The 15274-nt window shown below is 41.5% G+C and overlaps 2 protein-coding genes across 3 annotated transcripts in view; both read left to right on the top strand.

Moving 5' to 3' along the window:
• Window positions 1-1018: 1018 nt before the first annotated feature.
• Window positions 1019-4808, top strand: sumo3b (small ubiquitin like modifier 3b). Of its 2 annotated transcripts, XM_070914152.1 has the most exons (4): window positions 1019-1118; window positions 2113-2241; window positions 2410-2481; window positions 3546-4808. In XM_070914152.1, exons 1-4 carry the CDS (start codon window positions 1098-1100, stop codon window positions 3609-3611), a joined length of 288 nt encoding a protein of 95 aa, XP_070770253.1. In that variant the 5' UTR covers window positions 1019-1097; the 3' UTR covers window positions 3612-4808. The 2 variants fall into 2 exon arrangements, with proteins under 2 accessions (XP_070770253.1, XP_070770254.1); XM_070914153.1 differs by lacking the exon at window positions 2410-2481.
• A 4222-nt stretch (window positions 4809-9030) lies between these two features.
• Window positions 9031-15274, top strand: part of fmnl2a (formin-like 2a) — a 49619-nt gene continuing 43375 nt past the window's right edge. The window contains exon 1 of the mRNA XM_070914007.1: window positions 9031-9186. Coding sequence (XP_070770108.1) covers window positions 9073-9186 — 114 coding nt within the window. The 5' untranslated portion in view covers window positions 9031-9072. The remainder of the gene's footprint in view (window positions 9187-15274) is intronic.

Below are 15274 nucleotides of genomic sequence, written 5' to 3'. Positions count from 1 at the left end.
TGATTCTTGTGCAGCTGTTGTTAGAAACAAATTGTGACCATTTCAAAATTAAATGAATAAGATTCACAAACATTCTCAATACCCCTTCCCCATCCAAACACAAATACAGAAACAAGAGGGGTCAACCAAAATACAAAGTGGCTTTTTAGAAAAGAAACTATTCAATACTGACAGAAAGCCATAAATGGAAATCAGTCATTAATGTTCTTGCGCCTCACACTTTCACTTTTATTTATTAAGGAAATACACACTCCCCACTTGCGGAAATATTTTTCTGCCCTATTCACACATCCCATATGTCATTCTGTCGTATGCAGCAATTTTTCCTAAATCTATTACCCCCCTGAAAAGGAGGCACTTCATGCATGTTTCAGTTCCTGAGAATAATTTGCCATTCAGTTATTGTTACCATCTGGGCCCAGCTCTTCAATGATAGCAGCATTATACAAATTATACTTACAGTTTCCTAAAGACTACAAACTGCAAACCTGTGAGATACACAGTATGACAATGAATCTTCATCCAGAATTGTTGTCTATATAACCTATTGACGGACTAGACACAATGTAAAATTGTATGAGCCTCATGCCAAAATCTTTTGAAGTGACTCTCCTTTTGAGAGTTGCTTTAGATATCAACCCAAGAATAGGAAATGTTAATCCTGAGACCATCTTTATTTAATAAGTAACCCCATGTTAGAGAGAGTCTGCTTTCTTAAACTATGGATAAGATAAAATGATTACCATCATATTTCAGGTTTGTTGTGTTTGTGGCTCCCACTGCAGTTAGGTTTAATTAGTTAACTATGTGGATATTAAGTTTAATGTTTTTGAGTGCCCCTTGCCTGGATTAAAGGGCTGTTTTGCTGAAGGGCCCTTTTGTGTCGCCTATCTCGCGGGAGTGCGCAAATTATCTTGCGCGCTCACGTATCCGCGGCCCCGGAGAAAAGTGGAGCACGTGACCGTTTTGGTCGAATTACATTTTAAATTTCAGTGCGCGCTCCTGGTCCAAACGAAAGAGCCGGAGGAACAGATAACCCGCTTCACCATCAACAGTCCGTCTCCACGTTATTAGTAAAGCCCTGGGAAAATAGCACAATGTCCGAAGAGAAGCCAAAGGTCAGTACTGTGTTTCTTCTTCGAGGGAACATCTTGCTGTTATTTGATTAATAATGTCAGATGCAAGTTAACGTTAGCACACTCTGCTAAGCTAGCCCTGCTTCCAGGCTACAGATACCGCATTTGAGCGGGTCGACGGAGAAAACAAAGGTTGACCAATTTGCGGCTCTTTCGGCTTTAGGCGCACAGTTTTGTGTTTGCAGTGTCCCACAAATATCAACATCCGCTGTTGCTACTCGTTGGTTTACCGCTAAGTCAAGCTATGGTTGCTAACGTCTGTATTAGAGATTGCCAGTGAAATGAATGATTTGTGTTTTCCCCTTTTCCTTTGCGCCATTGTGGCTTTCTGCGCCAGTTTGAACATGGACTAGCTTGCTATGCTAACCAAAGGAAGAACCGAAAGGAGCAGCTTTATGTGTGCGAGTGCGATGTTTGGATGGCGGCGCCCGCCTTTAGGAACACGCTTGTCTTGTGAATGTAGCTAGCTAACTGGAGTTAGCTGGCTTGTTAAATTGTAGATTAACGTCATACTACCGGACACCGGTGTCCAGATCAACCTGTGGTCAGATTAACTGGTGGCGATCGCACGAATGTGTCGGTGGTTGCTTGTAGTAACGGCAGATGTTGAAAACAGGAAGAGGAAGCGTTGCCGTCTTCCTGGATGCTTTTTGTCCTAATTTAATTACATTTCCAATACAGTCCCATCTGGTCTTTTTTCATCTTAGCTGTTCATGTAAGTGAAATGGTGTCGCCAGCAGGATTCACTAGCTGCACTTTGAATACAACGTTATTTATTTATTTATTTCGGTTCTCTATATATATATAAGATAAGCAGCCCGTGGGAGTCATATCATTCCTGTCAGTATAAAATGTGTCTCCTACATGCTGTTGATTTCTTTTTTTCCCCTTCGACAGTCAAAGTGCAGCTAGGGAGTGTTGAAATGTGAAATGTTGCTTCTGCTGCTGATGCTGATGATGACGGTTTGTGTTGCAGGAAGGAGTGAAGACGGAGAACGACCACATTAACCTCAAGGTAGCTGGTCAGGATGGGTCAGTCGTACAGTTCAAAATCAAAAGGCATACTCCGCTCAGCAAATTAATGAAAGCATACTGCGAAAGACAGGTGAGTTCATTCTGAAAGACGGAAACATACACTTTGAATTCCCTCTGGTAACGGTAGACTTAATTAATAACACAGTCATACCAACAACCTGTTGTTTATATTGTGATGGTGGCTAACTGGATGCAACCTCTCACTACAATGCCATTCTGTCTGCTCTGTCTTTTTCAGGGACTGTCAAGTCGTCAGATAAGGTTTAGGTTTGATGGACAGCCAATTAATGAAACGGACACACCTGCACAGGTTGGTGAAAGCTGGACTCCTCAAAACACAAAATGTGTTCAAATGAGTTAGTCATGGAAATGATGATCACTGTTGATGATTGATCACAGTACAGTGTTTTGAGACAAGAGAGTACTGTGTCATAAAGTTGCATTAGTTGTGATGTGCTTTTTTCCTTTAGCTACATTTAAAAATAAAAACATATAGTCATGTTGTTTCTAAAGTATTATGTTGTACATTGCTGTCCTAGCACCTTTTTGTTTTGAAATGACATAATCTGTGGTCAGATGAATCAAATTCATGTAACAAAGCATGGTCATAATAAGTCTTAATTGTTGACTTATTTTGAATGGTTGCATTTAATGTGATTGTCAGTGGAGTATACGTTTATTCAGTAGCCAATATTATATTGATGATGGAAAGTGTTCACAGACAATTGTGCCTTCAGCAGTGATTTTTTTGGAATTCTTAAAAAATATTTATCAGCTGGGAATTGCACAGTATTTATCTTATCAGTGTCTAAGTTACAGTAATCATTAAGCATTTGCACAAAGGAATCAATTGTAACAGGTATGCACAATAATAAAACTAGAAATAATCACAACCCACTCCATCAGTTTCCATCAAATAAGGGTATTTTCCCAAAAATGAGAAACTTTCTTCAAAGCTGCAGGATTGTTTAGATCATATCGACATATAATATATGTAGCTGGTAGAAAAAAAACAATAATCTTTATCAAGATCATTGTTTATGTCCCCGGATGGGTGTCATCTTCATTGGAACAAAGGTTGAATGTTGTCAAAACACAGCCATCCAAAAAATGACCTAAAATGCAAGAAATACCTAAATAAATTTGAATCAGGAAATTACAGTAAATTAACAGAATAAATTGTTGTGTAAATCTAACCAGACCTTTAATGCCAGTTGATGGTACTTTTCGATGCACATTGTTGTCTACCAAAATGTACTGAGGGTTTGATACCCAGCTCTACTTCCCTTCCTAGAGGACAACTTTTATGTATTTGCTGTAGAAAAATAACTTATGTTCCTAAATGACTAATATGTACATATTCTGTTATTGCAGCTGGAGATGGAGGATGAGGACACTATTGATGTATTTCAACAACAGACAGGAGGAGTCTGTTCTTAAGTGAGATGTGGACTCTACTCTTGGAAGAACATCCATACCATTATTTTCATGTTGTCTTTTGTTTATTTCTGTTTTTACTTAATCCCCCCCTCCACTGTGCTTGGCTAAAGGTCAGGCTGTTCACAACGTAAAAGAAGGTAGAGCTTTTTCATTTGGGGCCAAATCCAAACTTTGAGATGCAGGGTAAATTTTTTTTTAACGTGTGTTTTATCCACATAAATGGATGATTTGAAATTGTCCAGGGCAGGGACACGTCTCAAATAGGATATGGCTCGTAATGAAAAAACCCATTGCATTCTTTTTGATATTGAGATTACCTCCTGCATGTCTCATAAACCATAAGCTGAACTACATGCCAAAATATATATATTTTTCTTTTTGTTTAAGTTTTCCACATTGTTGTAAGCATTTAAATTCAGGATGGGCTCAACTATTTTTAATTCATGTAGGATCGCTGTGGAGGAAAACTGCTGTATGGGAGCCCGTGGTTTATCTCCGTAGATGGGAAAGAGGTTTTTGACATATTTCTCATGTAACAAACTTTTGGTAGTCTTTCTTCTCTTTTCTTTTTAAAGAACATTCAATATAATTTCATGTATCCATGCACATTATACCTTCAACATTTGCAAAGAAAAAATGCAGAAAAAGATCCATATGGATGGTTTACCTCAATACTGTCACCCTCAAACCCAGATTTAACTGAATGGTAATTAAAGTACAGTAATGTTTCTGGACCAAAAAGCTAAATGAATAGTGTTTTATAAAAGGGTTTGGTTAATATATAAAATGTCAATGTAAAGGGTTACTGTGACTGTAACAGTGGTCTTTGTTGTTACATAGCAGGAGAATAATTATCTTGTTGTGTAAATTGGTTTCTTTTCCATCTTTTCAGGACTTTAGAATAAAAATAATTCACATTTTACCAGTCCAGAACTTGAGTGTCTCATCTAATTATATATTTCAGTCAGTGTATAAACAAATATTGAGTCAATGCTGTGTTGCCAATTTGAATACATTTGTCCAAAATCTATCCAAACATTATCAAGATGCTTAGTTTGTTTGACTATTTTGTGTGTTGGTAGAAATCTTGTTTTATAAGAATGTCCACCTTCATTTTAAAAATTAACATTTGTTAGATTTGCAAAGTGACACTGGCAGATATTCCACAATTTCTTTTTTTTGATTTGTACATTTGTTGTCCCTATACTGTATACAATAAATATAGTTTGATACTCAGCCTCTTGAATTATATATTATCTTCCATTTGTGTGGCCCAGCTGTAAAATTAATATTTCAGCTATGCTGTTCTACACAATGCGGGGCAACTGCATTGAAATATTCACATCATGGGTGTAAACGAACATGCAGCCATTAAGAGGCCTCAGTTACAGGGAGGACCACTGACTGCATGTTGAAATGGCCGTTCCTAACCTGGGTGGTGGTTTGAATTGTGGTAACTGTCTCCTGTAATGAGAGAGTCAAATAAATATTCTGGCCACTAATTGATGTTATTGAGGAAAATAAGAGTCATTGTCTCCAGATGTAAAGCCCTGGGACAAAGGTGAATTTGTCCAAGCCCATAATTATATGTTTATTTTTTATCTCCCTTGTAAAAGTTCACCTTGTGTTTATAGTAAAGCAGTCTGATCCAGGGTGAGTAATACACTTGACGTACAACAGAGGGTGCTGCTGTTCTGGAGATTCAGAGGATCACTGCTTGCTCTGTTGAATCTACATCTACATGGTTGAACCACTGATGTCTCCAGCCCTTAAATTAAAACACAAAGACACAGTTGTTGCTCCACTCCAGCCTTGTGAAGGCCAAAACTACACGAGTTTTCTCTTATTTAAGAGGACTTCATTTCACAGATGTTACTAAACTCTGCAGCCAAATGAACTCCCTGTGAGCCTCCTCACACAGTGGTCTGATTGTGCTGCCTTTATTTTTGGCATCTCCTTTGCATTTTATATTTCCTCGCGGAGATATCTGAAGCCTCTCATAATTTCCCCAGACCTCTCGGAGATGCAGCTGCAAGGTGCCCCCTCCACCCATACATTCAAACTCCCTCTGGTCTCTAATGCACAGCCTCTTAGAAGAATATATGTTGTGTTTGGTGAATGCAAAGCTGTTGTATTGCACCAATTAAACTGAGAAAATAAATATTTTAGGGAAAGTTTGTTTTATTTTGTCTTCCTGGTGCCATTTTCCCAAATCATTTGTGAGGATAGATGGAACCTGAGGGCCTTCTGGAAAGAGGGACAGGCCCAAAGATACTAATGAAACATATTTTACATATTTAGATGGCCCTGTGATTACTCCTTGAGTCTGTATACAGTATGTATGCACTGTATCACCCAAACTCTGTTGAGCAGTAGAAGAACACACAGACATCAACTGTAACAGTCAAGACTCCCATCAACGTATTACCATTTTTTGTTGTTGTGCTGTGAGTCACCATCATCTGTGTCAGGGACGTTTGTCAGGCAGCACATACCCTCAATTGTTTTTTCAATGCAGTCAATGGGGAGACGCTTTGTATTATTGTTATTGTTTTAAAGTTCATTCATTGTCTATCTAATGTCACGAGCTGCTCTGCTGTCATTGTACAGTAAGGCCCATTTGTTTATTGACAAGATAATAGTGGATTATTGAATCCAACTACACAATCACATAAATGTCTTAACAATAATAATAATAGTATATATAGTATGCTCATATGAATAATTAACATATGCTTCTGTGTATGGAAGACATCATTGCACTAGAATTTAAAAATCACTTTGTGAATGAAACTCCTTCAAAGTACACTTGTTACCTGCCTATTTTCTGATCATTCGTCTCACAAGATTCAGACTGCAATTTGTAACAAAGTAAAACACGTTTCATGATGGAAAAGAAGCAGAGAGAAGAAGACATTTATATTACCTTGCCCCCTGCTCAAAATAAACCTGAAGGTCCGCCAATACTTTCAACAATCTTTTCCTGGAAAGATATGTTCACACTAAACCAAAACAATAAATGAATATCATCAAATTACTTCTTTTTTAAACACTTTCTTAAATTGAATAACAGTTGAACAACATTTTAAATCATTCCACAATTTGAACCCAGCTCATGATGAACATGCTCATCTGTCCTCATTATAGCTCAAATGTTGGATCTGCGTGTATGTATTTGTTTTTGTTGGGCTAAATTCTGATCTTGAAGCTCGTTCCTTAGCAGCGGTGGCTGCATTCTTGGTGTGTTGTTGCACCAGTTTTGTAAATAAGTAAATAGAATCCAGTAAGTGGTTATACATGTAGTACACAGTACATAGAGAACACAGAACAGGGGGAAGGGTCTTCAGATGAAGCAAATCAACTTAACTTGGGACACGTAATGACCATATGAGGTCAGTCAGCTGTGCTTCGCATCCTCAATGTGCCCAGCCAGCAACCTCAGATGTGACACCCTCCCTCCTCCCGTTGAATCAGTCCAGCAGCCTGAATGAAACCACTGTGCATCTGGAGAACCTCTGGATCGTCTCCAGAGCGCTGCATGCTGATGTCACCCTCTTGTGTGTAATGTGGTCTCCACCCTGTCAGCAGATCAGGTTTCATCCCAATGCCTGTTCTGTTGCCTGATCTTAAAAGCAAAAAAAGAATAGTGACAGTGGCCCTCAAATACAGCTAAATACAAGTATTTGCTATAGGTTTTGTCCCAAGGATCGTTGTCTGAGGATGTAAGAGACAAAAGTAGGAGACAGAAAGAAGGAAACTTGTGACATTTTGACTTGTGATAGTGGGAAAAGCACAAATTCTTCGATTCAGATGTCACAATAAGTTGTGGACCCTGAAACTGAAGCAGCTAAATGGAATTCGGCCATCATTCATTTCATTATTTACTCCTGTGCTTTTTCTACATCAACGTGTCAAAATGTGCAGTTTGTTATCATGAAGACACGTGAAGGAAAACTTAAATTGAGATTATCGGCGCAGTAACACTCATTAGACACATATATACAGTAATAGAGTTATATATCCTCTGTCAGTGTGATCTCACATGAAGGTTGTTTACACGCCTAGTTTAGACTTCTCTCACAGCAGAGATTATCACAGGTGTAGTAACTGAATACTGATTAATGTTATTAGTTACACCTGTGCTTTTCCTGCTATGACAAGTCAAAAATGTCTACAGTAAAAAAAGGAGAACTGTAAAACTGGATGGAAGTTTGGTTTATCATGACTAAATCTGCTGCTGTGCGCATTCACAAGCTATTTTGTAAAATACCGTTTAATATGATGGTCAGTTTGACTGACCTCACACATGAGATGACAACTCATGTGTGAGTGTTTTCTCACTGCTGGCGGACACAAACATGAGGTTTTCCACAAAGTTGAGAAAGATCATGTTAATTAGTCATAACCCTCTCACAGCAGACATTTTGACACAGGTGTGACTAATAACAATCATATCTTATCAATGACTAACCTGAAAGGTTGTAACTGACTGACACAAATATCATACTACAATGCAGAGGAGCTTCAAGTTATTGAGTAATTACTCTAAAACTCTTGGTTCATGTAAATATTCTGAGTAGATTATTTTCTACTGAAATGGTCCAATAATCAATAAATCAATAGTTTACATATAAATGCAACAAATGAACAACTTTGAACACACCTTTTTATCACTACATGTATATAAATTGAGGAAAAAACATACATTGAGTAAGCTGGACCCCAGTTTGTTGTCCCTCACACTGGACTCAAAGTACCACAATGCAACACAGAAAATATCGTCTCCTTAGCTACGGCTTTGGGAACTACGCCCCAAGAAGAAGAAGAAGAAATAGAAGAAGAAGAAGAAGAAGAAGAAGTGGGAGGCTTGCTCCTGAAAGGGCTCATTGTAGGGAGGGATGAGAGTGTGTGCAGCCGCGGTGTGTGTGGTGTGAGTGTGTGTGTGTGTGTGTGTGTGTGTGAGGACCCCCTCCTCCTCCTTAACTAGCTGGTCAGCAGTGGAGGGATTAGTGAAGCCAGCGCCACTCACTACTAACAGACCGCAATACGCGTGAATCATGCCCGTCGTCATTACTACCGGCTGGGAGTGGAGCCGAAATTGTGCAAGATACGGATAACAGCGAGGAGAGGACCGTGCGGGTTGACTCAAGTTTCCAGGTCTCCTCATTCCGCCGTGGAAATGCCTCACCGGGGGCTCCTCTTCTGCTGCCGCCGCCGCTGCTGCCGCCGCCGCCGCTGCTCGGACCCGTCGCATTACGCTGCCTCCCTCACATGTGCTCTATGTTGAAGACGCAGAAGTGACCAGGACAAACCTGTACAGGAGCCTGCGAGACCAAAAAAAAACCAAACCCAAAGGGCGTGCGGATATTTTCCTTTTCGCCGTGCGGAGATCTTTCTCAAGTGGAAGAGAGAGAGAGAGAAGGGGGGGTGAAAAGTTGTACTTGTTGGTCAAAGAGGAAACATGGGGAACGCAGGGAGCATGGACCAGCACACTGATTTCAGAGGACACAACATGCCTCTGAAACTGCCCATGCCCGAGCCAGGTGAACTGGAGGAAAGATTTGCAACCGTTTTGGTAAGAAGGAAAAAACATAAAGTGGTTTTCATCTGTCTGCTCGCTCTTTGTTCCCCTCCATGCTTCAGTGTCCTGGGACGGGACAGCTGTGTGTAGGTTGGACCTCTTGTTTGTCCAGCACGCCTGTCCTTTTGTTGTTCAGAAAAATGGGTATTCCGACCAAAACAAGGCGTTTTAAAAAAAACAAACTTGTGTCAGATGTACAAGAGGTCTGCATCTGTTGCACTGCTAGTGAGGCAACATTTTCTTTTCAAGCCACATCAAAGTAGTGTTAGAGTGGTAGCAAGACTGTGAGCATATTGAATTCAGCAGCTACTTATATCAGCCTTTTTTAGACTCAACAAGTTTCCCACCTGAACATATCCATCAGCCTTTCAGCTTTCTGCCAAACCATGTTGACACACACCAAACATTACATTTTTTGTGTCTCCCTTGACTCCAAATGCAAGATACCAAATGTTTGCTGTACAGTAGCCTGCGTCCAGCCTCAATGCTTCTGTAAATTTCCAAGTGTACTCGCAAGAGAGACACCTGCAGTCATAACACGAGCAAGTTATTGGTTTTATGGCAGTCTGTTTTTTCCCCAACTTTATGAGTGCAGACGCTGGCTCACGTCTGAAGCTCTGAGTGCCCAGCATGCCAGGTCCCCTTTGAAACATCTGTCACATCATAAGGTGTCAACAGCAGTCTGTCAACAATTATGTTACCTGGTAGTGAACGCTCGACATTCCTGGTGTTGTTGAAAGAGCCTCCAGATTTTTAATAGTGTAGACTTGGTTTGATGTAGGATGGACGCTTTAAGGTCATGTTCTGGATGACAAAGACAGAAATTAGGATGAAAAGTGTTTATATTGATGGTTGTCACTGGCAGCTGGTGTGTACAAAAACTCCCATCACCAATATGTTGACTGGGAATTTGGTTGTAAGCACTTTTAAAGCATTATTCACCAAGTTCTTGTGTGCTCTCAAGCTCCCAGTACACAGCAGCTCCCCAGTCAGTGAATAAAGATCTAAATAGAAGAACAGTGGAGTGACGGTGAAATTGGAGAGCTGGCAAAATGTGGGTCAAACGTGATTGTCGCCTGGCCTACTGCTCTCATAAACATTAGCCGCTCAGCAGAAGGAGTCGGACTTGAGCAAGCCGCCGCGTGATTTGTAAACTCTTTATAAGATGAGGAAAAGGTTTCATTTTCTGTCTTTGCTGCTTGTGTGTTTTTTTTTTTTCTGGCACAGAGCTTTGTCTCTTTGGTAATGTTGGTGGCACAGATCTTTCAGCCTGTAAGCCCATTACAAAAAGTGGATCAAGTTTAGGTGCAAGTCAAATCACTGTGTTTGTGTCACAGCGTTGTGTTGGGGTGTGATTGCTGCTTGTCAGACGCTGATGAGTCCCATTCTGTGCTGATAGGGGTAGAGAGGTTTGACGTCACACCACAGAGGGGATTTGGGCCTTCTTCTTAATCACGTCTGCTTTTAGAAACACCTACTTCTTACAGTTTCTGAGCATCCCCTCCTACATCAGGGTTTATTAACACTCAGATCAGTAAATTTCAGAGATGAGAAGATCATTAGGATCCATAAGTTTGGTTTACAAAACTAATTCTTAATATGCTTTCCAGAATAAAAAAAGATCTACCTGTCTAAGTTGAGGATTTCGTGGGGCTGGCTGCCAGAAAAGCCGATCCTCATAGCATCTCAGCAAGCATGTCCAGTCCCCCCCGCTCCCTCCCATCCACCTCCATGCTGCCAGCATGATGCCTCAGCTCTTGGCGGGATGGAAACCCTCCAGCATTAAAGGAATTTAGAGCTATAATCACAGCATGTAGTGTTATTTACTGCCATTTAAACCCTAATGTGTTTCAGCCGTGCCTGATGGCAGTTGGCTCCATTGATTTGGTGGAGCGAGTGGCACTGAGTGACTCTGATGACCTCACTTCAGTTTGAATAGCAGATGATTAGGATGATACCTCGTTGTCACGTCTCTCTGTCCTCTTTGTGTCTTTGTATGTAGTGGTTACCAGCGCTGATGAAGCAAGATTTAAGTGTACTTGGCTGCTGATCGACGATCCTTTCACCCTCTCATTAATCGTTTCTGATGTTGTTTGACAGTGTTTTGATTGATCTGTTTGGCTGGTTTGTTCCTTTTTATCAATCATGAAATATAACTAACATACACATTTTTAGTTAACAATTCCATATATTTTGGACTTGATGCAGTACCGTAGTCTTCCTTCAACATGTTCTCGGCCTAGATGTGACGGAATAGCAGCAGGACTGTTTACCTGCCACTCCTAATAGGTTTGACCAACAGGCCGGCCCAGATCACAGTGGGGCTCGTTTGGATTAAAGGCTTGTGCTGTGTGTGACCACACTCAAAGCACTCACCTCGCTAAACCCTCAAATTTCTTATCAAGGACATACAGTATTTGAATTTGGGCCCAAGCTGTGTGATGTGAAAAGCCTCCTTTCAAATATTCACTCATGATCTCCACCATCTGACCAGACCACATATATGTGTGTAACCACACACATGAAATAAGATTTACATAATAAACAAGGCAATTCCTACAGTAAAAATGGTATATAGATCATCAGCTGCAAGTGATGCAAATCAAGTTGATTGATGATAAAGTGAAGTACCTCATCAGCAGCTGAGCTATAGATAGTTTCATGGTGTTATATTAATTTAGATGGCAGTGTTATACATTTCAGGAGCATTGTACTATCCAATCTAACCTTCAAAAGAGATTAAAAGAGCCTAATACTCCTTGTGTCAATTAGTCAACATGTGCTTTCCTTCATCATGTAAAATTAATGTTCACACACCTTGCTTGGATAAGGTTGTGTGTAGTATCATGCCACATGCATATCAGTAACTCTTGACCAGTCACATACACTGACGTGGCTTCGTATGATTGTAGTGCCTCTTTCTGGAAAAAGTCGGGGTTTACTGCCCTCTGAGTCGGCATTTTCTACTAAATGAAAAGCTCCCATTGAAATCTTGTGAATCCCTGGAGCCACAGGCTGAAATAGACTTAGGCTAATTGTAATGCAAGGCCTTAGCCATGATAAGAGAGGCTAATTCACATGTGACCTTGGCCCTGAAGCAAGGTGTAGTTTAAACCCAAATATTCAGGTTTGCTGTGTTTTAAGACCTGCTCTTTGCTTTCCATGTCTTTTGAATGTTACTTTGAGGGCTTAGGTTTTCCCATACAGCAGCCAGGGAAAATGGCTGTGTAGCTACTCTAGAAGGCATGTTTGCAAGCCTTCACCTCTCTTGTGGTTGCCATAGTATTGGTGAGACAAGTCTACAAGAAGAAGATGGGTTGCACATGATGATTATCCAGTATCGGGGCAGCCCTCTTCATGTTTACTTTGCTGATATCCCTGTGAATCTTCTTTATGGCTGGTCATATCAACATCCTGGTAGATCAATTTGCTCTGCACTTATTGCCTAATCAATCCAACATTGTCATTTAGCCAACCATTAGTGGGTATAAGCAGAGCTTCAAAGTGTCAATTTTATCTCTTGGTCTATAAGTGCGCACTGGCTGAAAGCACGTGAAATGACTGCGGTCAATCTCTGTGAGTCACATGAACAGTATGAGCCAGCCTATATGCTTCATGCTGAACCACAGGAAGATGACTCTGTGCAACAGGAATTCAGCTCAGGCCTCATGTCTGCTCCTCTGCCTCAGCTAACCACTGAGTTGACATCAAATGAAATTGTACCCACATCCAGGATATCATCCACTTCAGTCTCAGGGCTGTAGTGTTTGCTGAATATCATCAGGGAAGTTCACAGCCTTTACTTGTTTAAATGCCATATGGGGGACTATAGGCTTAGCTGTTGTTGTAGCCGCTCTTCTCAATAGTCTGCCCAGATTACGTCTAAGCTGCTTTGTTTAAAGGCTGCTGAAGTACCCCGATCTGCTGTTATTTGTGCTACGAGGGCCTCCATCTGAAATCTACTCCCTAGATTAATCACATGAGTAGCCGTCATGTTCAACTGAAGTCTAATTTGTCAAGCTAGCTGGGCTTTTTACCTGCACACCAGTTCAACTGAAACCCCTCCCAGAAGTACTCAGCTGTACTTCAACTGAACAGTTTTAAGAATCAGACTAAAGGTGTATTTAAAGCTGCACTAATCCAATATTTTTAGATAAACAATGGGTCAAATGAGTATGAGTAATTTGAAAGGTGTCACTTGTAGTGATGAATCCACAGAATTATTCACCAACTGCAGTTCCCTTCAGTCCTACGGAGCATTTTAGTGTCTTTCAGCTCATTGTTTTAGTCTTATGTCCTGCAACTTGACTCTTGGTTCACTCACACCGCTCTCATTGTGTCATTTCGCAGCTGCAAAAACGTTCTGATAAACCCACTGTATGCTACCTGCCCAGCATCAAACGACACCGGTGAAGTTAGCAACTAACTGGTGAACATCTGGCAACTAAACGCTCAGATGTTTTTCTCAGGAGTTGGTACCAAAACAGGGCTAAGGGAGAGTGAATAAATGGTAAATGGTAAATGATCTCACTTATATAGCGCTTTTCAACCTTCACGGTTCCCAAAGCGCTTTACAGCTAAGTCTTATTCATCCATTCACTCACACATTCACACACCAATGGCGACCAAGCTGCCATACCCCCAACCCGCTCTAACCAGCTTTACCTCCCGCACAACAGTGCTAACCACTGCGCCACCATGCCGCCCGCCCATACTGGACTTTCAATTGTCAGGTGGTCAGAAACTCGACTCCAATTAATGCAAATGTTGCTTCCTATCTTGACTCAAGAATTTTGCCTGTTGCCTTGTGATTCGTCTCTCCCAGTGCTGCCTACTTTTTAACCATTGTGGAGACGCAGTGATCCCTCCATCCCCTACAGTGCTGTATGCGACCCAGGAAATGACTAAGCTAACCCTCCTAGTTTTTCCATGTCGACTCTTCTTCATTAAAAAGCAGAACAATGGGTATTGTCTGGGGAGCAGAGGGTGAACTGTGACTGAATCCCGTGCAGCAGGCCCGGGGAACAGAGCTGCTCTTTATTCTGTGGAGAGCCCAAGACGGAGCCTGGCACTGGACCCAGACCCGGCAGGCTGCGAGAGGCCACCACACATACCCAAATACGTGTGGGGTGTGTGGGTACATGCTTGTGTATGGGCATGTGTGTTTCTGCTGCTTCGGAGCCCCAGGATGCTCACCCACCAATTAGCCGTAACAGAGCTGAGCATGAAATGCTCGGGGAGCGATGAGATCCGGAAGCCAGTGTGCTGCCTCTGAGATGGGATGTGAGGTGCTCCAAACCCCGAAGCGGGGCCTGGAGGCATCTTGCCTGGCTGACAGAGGGTCAGCTGATTAAGTGGGAACAGGTTTCTTGGCTGTGTGCAAGCACCGCTGAGTTGAAGCCACTGGGGCTTCAATCAGTATTGTTGTTGTCAGTTCAGTTTTGACATTCGCACATTTGGGGGTGGTTTGGTTTTCTGCACTGCTGCGTGGGTGGCAGAGACTGCGTAGATTACTGACCCAAGCAAAGCGATACTGACTTTAAAATGTCTCTAAAACCTTTCGGAGGGTTTTCAGTATGATCATACCTGATTACAACAGTCTGTGACCCTTGTGTGGGCGCTGGATTAATAAGAAGAGTCTCAGGAGTCTTGGCTTAGTGACCCTCTGTCTCAGTTACAGAACAGCTGAGCTTTTCCTGAAATGTTGTACTAAATGCCAGCTATCAATAGAAACTGTTTTGAAAGAAAGAGAAACTTTCCTCAGCAGCTTCATCATCATTTAGGTTTGGATGTAGCCATGAATATCTTTGCTGTAGGTCTTCCTACAGGAGCAGGTGTCAGATGATTGGAAACGACCAGCCCGGTCTTTCATGCTGGTCACCGCCAGTTGCCCAGTGTTGTCCAACTGGACCGGTCCAAGGGCCACACAAAAGGACAGGGGATTCGCTGCTCTGTGTGGAGAAGTGCATTATGGTCAGGATCTGTCCAGCCTCCAAGGTGGCAGCTGCGCTATAAAGCGAGACAAGAGTGGGTGTTTTTGTTATGAACTGTTAAGCATTAGTTGAGCTTTATCAGAAACCAA

This window comes from Enoplosus armatus, chromosome 11 (genome assembly GCF_043641665.1).
Source record: "Enoplosus armatus isolate fEnoArm2 chromosome 11, fEnoArm2.hap1, whole genome shotgun sequence".
Lineage (NCBI taxonomy): Eukaryota > Metazoa > Chordata > Actinopteri > Centrarchiformes > Enoplosidae > Enoplosus > Enoplosus armatus.
Note: the sequence above shows the minus strand (reverse complement) of the source record. Positions and strands in the feature narration are given on the sequence as shown.